General features: G+C 34.9%; 1 protein-coding gene across 1 annotated transcript; it reads left to right on the plus strand.

Annotated features, from left to right (window-relative positions):
• Nucleotides 1-356: 356 nt before the first annotated feature.
• LOC136805594 (uncharacterized) lies at nucleotides 357-6,801 on the plus strand. The gene is made up of 6 exons (XM_067062160.1): nucleotides 357-688; nucleotides 1,692-1,898; nucleotides 2,959-3,146; nucleotides 3,641-3,799; nucleotides 5,205-5,384; nucleotides 5,758-6,801. Exons 1-6 carry the CDS (start codon nucleotides 420-422, stop codon nucleotides 6,033-6,035), a joined length of 1,281 nt encoding a protein of 426 aa, XP_066918261.1. The 5' UTR covers nucleotides 357-419; the 3' UTR covers nucleotides 6,036-6,801.
• The last annotated feature ends 688 nt before the right edge of the window (nucleotides 6,802-7,489 follow it).

The raw sequence follows: 7,489 nt of genomic DNA on the forward strand, positions 1-7,489 counted from the left end.
CCTCGAAAATTTCTGTGTCTATTTCATTGTAAACCTTAAAGGGACATAAAAGTAGTAAGATGTAAACATTGCGCGAACGTGTCATTAAAGAGAACAATTAAAATCACGTGTCCAAAACAAACTTGTTAAACAATTGAACAATCAAAATTAACCATATTTGGTTTGATTTTTTACTTTGACATGTGACATTTGTTTTGATTTTGTATCCGCTGCATACAGTTTGTTTACAAATTTCGCAAGTACTGTGATGTCCCTTTAAAGCAATCAACAAAAAACCGCAATACAAATAAATACTAGATGATTCCAAAATATTTTTTGGCTGCTCTATACTGACCATTTTCATTTTCTGTTTTTTTAGACTGAAAAAAAAAACACGAAAAGAACAATAACAAAATTATAAAAATCACACTCCTCAAAATATGGGCCGATCCAAAAGTTATTGGTTGTCACTCGTCGCTTTACAATTGGTATTAATGACATTGCCAACTTGGGGCTATAGCTGTTCAAAGGAGACTGTCACTGGCTCTTTTGGCTCTTTGTCTGGTGGAAACAAATATGGTTGCTCTAAAAAGACTTATGATATTAACCTTGGTACTACAATGGCTGTCAAAATGACTTGGTTGACTTTTGATAATATCCCTGGAGATATGCCTTACTGTAGCGATGGTTATATCAAAGTTTATGCTGGGTATGTTTTAGTCTTTTGTGAGAGAGGGTGTACGTTTTACGATACACGTTTTTTATGTATTGCTGTCAAAAATCTATGATGGTGGTGTTTTGAGCATTTTCTTAAATTTTTTGGCCATTTTCATCATGGGTATTCTTATATAGAGTATATTCTTTTTAAGCATATGCTAAAACTTGACATACAACATCATTTCAGCATTCATTTACGTTTTAACATTTGATTCTGTTAAATGACAAAACCCTTTAAATGGACTTCTGAAGCATCAAGACTTTTTGCTATTGAAGGCTTGGGAACAAGAGTTTTTTTCGCATTTGTGCAATGCAACATGCTCCATCCCACCAACCTGAAGCGCTTTATCGTGTCTCCACACCAATTTTCGTTCTACCAATAAAACTGAAATCTCAATTTTGTCCCTGGGACAAGATCAGCGTGTCTTTTGGGTATTTCCCACACTTTTTGTCCCATGAAACAAAAAAAGGAAACCATGGGAAACACACTTTCTTTCTTGTGTTGGTTGGATAGAGCATGTTGCATTGCACCAACGCGAAAAAAAACTTCTCGTGTCTCCAAGCCTTAAGTATTGAAAGTTTCATTTATAAATAAGAGTGATATCGTTTGTTTACTCGTCAATTCTAATTTACAAGCTTTTTCACATTGAATTCACAATGTTGTGGAGCAAGATTGATCAGAAAGAGGAAAAGAAAACCAATTTTTTGTTTATTCAGCAGAGTATAACAATAGGGAGGCACTGTCCGGATATGAAATGTGTCTGATATGAAACGGCAACAGTAATGTAAAAATAAAACCTTAAAAAAAAAACTTTGTTGTTTCATATTCAAGATATTCATGACGTAATGTTTTCTACGGAAATACCCCGGTTTTAGCCAGTAGTGGCACTTTTAAACTAGACAAAAGGTATATAAAAGTGCCACTACTGGCAAAAACCGGGGTCTTTCCGTAGAAAACATGTCATGAATATCATGAATTCCGTCTCTTTTTTTAGATGTGGACAATATTCATGGGACAGAACAGAGATCGCAGAATTTTGTTCAGGAAACATGATTTCATCTCTTCCTCACGACATTTATGCGTATACAAATTGTTTGAGATTGGAATTGAAAAGTCCTTACAGTTACTCACCGAAAGGGACATTCTCAGTGACTTGGAGTCAATATTCGTATGGTTTAAGCTCATGCACGACAGGCTTAGAGTAAGTAAAGAGTAAGTTTGCGACCGCAGTTGGAGGCTACCCGAAGGCTCCTCTTTCGATAGCTGTCTACCCGAAGGTAGGGGAGGGCGCCACTCTTTCTCCCTGGATTGTTTTATTTATCTTTGATCCTTCTCTTAATTGTTGAGTATCTAGTAGAGAGACATCAAGTACCATTTTGGGAATCTTTGGTATGACCCGGCTGGGGGTTGAACCCACAACCTTGCGCACCGTAGCCGGATGCTCTACCACTGCACTACGGTCGCTACTAAGTATTCACGATATTCATGACGTAGTCTTTCGTATGGAAGCTCTCAAAATAGCCCAGGCGTTTGACACTATTTTTATTGTTTGGATTACACGTTTTTTTTTTGTCATAAGAACAAACTATATAAGAACACAAGGCTCAATGACCAAAATGTTAAGAACACTTTGAGGCTTTCTGGACTCAAAAACACACTATTTCTTAGGAAAATGGTAAAAAATGCTCGCAAAATGGTCAAAACAAAAACATGTTGAGAACATTTTTAGGTTTAAAACTCAAAAAGTTGAGAACATCCGAAAGCTTCAAAAATATTGGATGTTCTTATAATAAAAAAATGTTCAATTGTTTTTGATGGGGTCTGCGTTTTTTAGACTGAACGGAACGTGGGAAGAATGGTGTTCTCATTGGGATAACGGCTAACGGATAGTTTGCGACCTGAAATAACTTTGGATATTCCCTGAAAATCGAGATCTCTTGGTCCCATTGCTGCTATTAGGACCTACGTAAATGTCATATACATTATCGTTCGTTCGTTCGTTCGTTCGTTCGTTCGTTCGTTCGTTCGTTCGTTCGTTCGTTCGTTCGTTCGTTCGTTCGTTCGTTCGTTCGTTCGTTCGTTCGTTCGTTCGTTCGTTCGTTCATTCGTTCGTTCGTTCGTTCGTTTGTTCGTTCGTTTGCTACCAGACTTAGATTATTTCAGATTCAAAAACACAATGATTGAAAATGGTAATGTTAAAAAGAAATTTCTCCGAGATTTAATCATAATTTTTCTCATCTTTTTTGTTTTCACCTTTTTAGTACTAAAACCTCATCAACCGGAGTCATGGCAACACCAAACTGGCCATCATCCTCTACATATCCTTCAACCTGCTCCTGGAAACTTGATCGTTCAGAATCTAACGGATATCTTATTCACGTTATGGACATTAAAGATCAAACTTATTCTTCTTATTGTTCCTCTAATGAGCAACAAATAACGATCAAAGGTAAGTTTTTCATACAAAACTCTGTTAAGTGTGTTTGGGACATCGAGGCATTTAAAACCAAACCTATTCTATTCTTATTGTCCCTCTAGTAAGCAACTTATAACGATCAAAGGTAAGTTTTTTGTTTTTCATAGAAATCTTTGTTAAGTGTGTTTGGAACATCGAGGCAAATGTAAAATCAAACCTTTTCTTCGTTATTGTTCCTCTTATGAACCACAAATAACGACCAAAGGTTAACTTTCTATACAAAACTATGTTAAGTGTACTAAATAAGAGATTAAACTTACGCATTTTTATCGTTATGGCGACCAACGAATGACGATAAAATGTGAGCTAGTGAAATTGAGGTCCAGACCAAAATATACCAAATATGGTAAAATGACAAATCTAATGAAATAAAATTTATTTAAAATCAGACCATCGAGTCTATCTTACCGCCATAAAATACGAGGACAGTTTAATAGTGGATACAATTCAAACTTCTTTTTTTTTAGACGAAGACAGTTATTCCTACGGGAAAGACATTTGCACCCGGGATAACGGGATTACTAACTATTACAAACCTACTGTCAAAATTACCTACAAACGCGGGACTGATTGGAATAAGCGAGGCGTTGTCGTTGGATGGGTTGCTTTCAATAACCCTTATTACAGTAAGTAAACCCAAACAAAAAGATTTTAATATTTTCGTTTGTATGTCCTATCTTAGCCTGTACCAACCCCAGACCACTGACCTTTATATACCGTGGACCAAGTTTTTCAATCCCGGCCAAGCAAAATTCTTTGATCGGAGTTTTTTGAAAAGTGGTACCCTAATGGCGGCACTACTCAATAGCGGTGTATATGCATCAAGAGCGCTAGATCTACTTTCCCTCGAAAACTTTTGATGATGTAGCGCCGTTAGATGTTAATTTTTAACACTGCAATGGCTTCTTTACGGATACCAATTCAAAAAAAACTTCGATCAAAGATGGCGGATATAGCTTGGTCCAGGGATATATAAAGGTCAGTGCCCCAGATGCACATGGGCGATTTTCGCTTTTTGGTTGTCGTGTGTCGGTCTCTTACGGTTAGATAATTTTTTTTTCGCGCTAGTACCAGTCGAAAAACAGGTGCGTGGGAGTGTTCTTTTGAAAGCCGCAAGAATTCATGGCACTGAGGTAATATCACTTTATTTAACGGGATTTGCTTGTTAAAAATAGAACACCACTCCACTGCAGAAGAAACAAGAGACTGAGAATATATCTCAGTTACAGAATGGTGCCTAACCGTTACAAACCGCACTTCGAAGTTGTTTTTTTTTACGAAAAAGAGGTTGGCAGAGACTACTAATTTTATTTTAGATATGTGTCTAAAATAAAATTAGTATAGTATAAAATGCCTAATATTGTAAAAGATTTATATTGAATTGTAAAATTTAAGGTGCTTTCACGACCTGTCTTTTTACACATTTTTTATAAGAACGAACTATATAAGGCTTTGATGGCAAAAAATGTTAAGAACAGGTTAAGAACATTTTGATGCTTTGAGGACTCTCAAAACACTTTATTTCTTAGGAAAATGGACAAAAAATACTCCCAAAACGAGAAAAAAAAACATGTTAGTAACACTTTTGGGCTTGAAACTCAAATGACACAATTAGAAATTTATGTTTGTTACCAGTTCAGTACCATGCTGAGCTGCCTAAAAGCTCAGTCGTTATTGTCAGGGTTCGAAATACCGTTTTCCCGTTAAAAACCTTTGCTTAATCCCGGAATCCCGAAAATTGAAAAAAAATGATAACACCGTCACACCGGTTTATAGAGGTTCAAATACCGGCATAATGACAAAAAATAAGGCTAAATACCGTCACCGTCTAATTTTAAAATACCGTTTTCCCGTCTATTTTTTCGTCAAATCCCATAATACCGTACTAAAAAAGAGCCAATCCCATCACTTTTACGGAAGTACAAACCCCCATTCCCACTTAAAATATTAGTCATTATTTTTATACTATTATTAAAGTTACGAACATCCCAAGGCTTCAAAAAAATTTTGATGTTCTTTTTTTCATTCCAGCTAACTATGGATCTATCGGAGGGTATATTGCTGCCGGAATTCTTATTCCTTTGGTCCTTATTTGTATCATCGTGTGTGTTTGCTTGAAACAGAAGCGAGGCTATGTGTTCAGCCAAAGAGCCGCTTTTAATAACATGACACCACAAGGGAACAACATGACTGTCGTCAACAACCAAACAGGTATTTCCATTGATTCTTTTTTATAACAAATAAAATAAAACTTAATCCTAATAAGCTCATCTTCTTGATTTCGGCATTCAAAATACAAAAAAGAGAGAGATGGTGAAATTTCTGAATATTTCGACTTCTTTATCGAGTCATTGTCAACACTGTCAAAATAGTCGAAATATTCATAAATTCCCTCTCTTTTTTGTATTTTGAATGTCGAAATCATTAATTCGGATTAAGTTTTCTTTTGCTATGAAGTGCCCTGGAGTTAGCAAGTATTTACCTCGCCAAAAGCCGTGATTTTTTCCATTCCGTTTTTTGGCGAGTTACACTTTTGCACATTAACCATATTATTCATTTTATTTTTTGAATATCTTTTCCTTAGCAACGAATACAACTTCTCTTAATGAGGGAGCGAAGAATTATCCCGCCCAACAATATGTTCCACCACCCCAGCAAGGATATCCACCTCAACAACCAGCTTACCCACCACCCCAACAAGGTGCTTACCCACCCCAAGGTTATGCCCCGCCACCTGGAGCTTATCCTCCACCAGGAGCATATCCACCGCCCATGCAAGGATATCCGCCCGTCTCTCAACAAGGATATGCTCAACCACCCTCCTACCAAGAATCTGTACCAGCTCAACCACCTGCTCAATAAAATCGCTTAAAAGATCTAATATTGTCGGTACAGTCTATAGTTTTTACTATTTTTATTACATTTGTCAGCTAAGGGAACTCCTGCCTGCTCAGCTTCTTTTAGTAGAGAAAGTTGTTTATATTGTGAACACAGTCTTCCAAGCTTGGAGGGTAAAAATAGTACGAAACAATGTTTTTAATTGAAGAAGGGATTAAATATATATTATATATTATTATTATTATTTTCTTATTTGAATTTTTGACTTTTTCTCAAAATGGCTACCGCGTCAAATGCTCCTAATCTAGTACTTCACTGGTTTTAGATTTTGTAGAAATAGATTTGTAATTATCATGATTTTTTTATTTTAGATAATTTTGCATAATAAGAGTTTTATTTTATAAGAGTGATATAATATTAGATGGTTTACAATATTATAGGTTTGGTTTTTAAATAAGAGAGATATCGTTTGCTTACTCATCGATTTTAATTTACAAGCTTTTTCACATTGGATTGACACGAATGTGGAGCAATATTGGTCAGAAAGAGGTAAAGAAAAACGTTATTTGCTTATATCAGCATAACATAACAATAGGCAGACATTGTCCTGATATGAAATAGGTGTCTGATATGAAACGGGAGCACACTTATGTAAAAATAAAACCTAACATAATGATTTTTAAATTGCACACTTTTTCTATAAGAACAAAGTTACAAGAACACGAGGCTGAAAATATTGGTAAAAACCTAAGAATATCGTAAGAATATATATAAGCCAAAAAATTAAGAACATCCCAGCCTGAGTCAAAATTTACTGGTTTTTGTAAGAAAAAGCGTGTATAGCATGAACATATAAAATTATAGGGACCAACTGAAACGCACAGATACAATTATACATTGTGCTTACAAATAATATATTATTATGTTTTATGTAAGAAAGACTTTTAAAGATTGTAATGTTATTATAATGATCCTATACACGCTTTCTTTATAAGAACATCCAAAATCCTCGAAGTCTTTGGATGTTCTTAGTTTCTTTGAGTTTTAAGCCTAAGAATGAATGTACTTATACGAGTCCTTATAAAAATGTTCTTAAATTTTCACCATTTTCTGAGTAATTTTTTCTGTATTTCCATTTAAAAAATTAGATGTCTATAAAAACCTTTAAATATTCTTAACTTGTTCTAAATATTAAGTTTAGCCATCGACACCTTATGTTCTTATAAACGTTTTTTTATAAAAACATTCAACGTTTTTAGAGCCTTCAGTTGTTCATAACCTTTTTAGTTTTAGGCCTAAAAATATTCTTAACATGTTCTTATTTTCACCATTTTCTGAGTAGTTTAGTTCATTTCCCTAAGAAATCGAGTGTTTTGGATTTTAAAAAGGCTTAAAATGTTCTTAATTTGTTCTTAACATTTTGGCCATCGAAGTCTTATATTCATAGTTTGTTTTTGTAAAAAAAAACGTGTAAAAGT

This window comes from Clytia hemisphaerica, unplaced genomic scaffold (assembly GCF_902728285.1).
Source record: "Clytia hemisphaerica strain Z4C2 unplaced genomic scaffold, Clytia hemisphaerica genome assembly, whole genome shotgun sequence".
NCBI lineage: Eukaryota > Metazoa > Cnidaria > Hydrozoa > Leptothecata > Clytiidae > Clytia > Clytia hemisphaerica.

Bases quoted from the DNA above. Each gene is read 5' to 3' on its own strand.
- LOC136805594 (XM_067062160.1), top strand. From the start codon at position 420: ATGGGCCGATCCAAAAGTTATTGGTTGTCACTCGTCGCTTTACAATTG. The intron at 689-1,691 runs GTATGTTTTAGT...CTCTTTTTTTAG, and splicing joins TATATCAAAGTTTATGCTGG to ATGTGGACAATATTCATGGG. The intron at 1,899-2,958 runs GTAAGTAAAGAG...TCACCTTTTTAG, and splicing joins TCATGCACGACAGGCTTAGA to TACTAAAACCTCATCAACCG.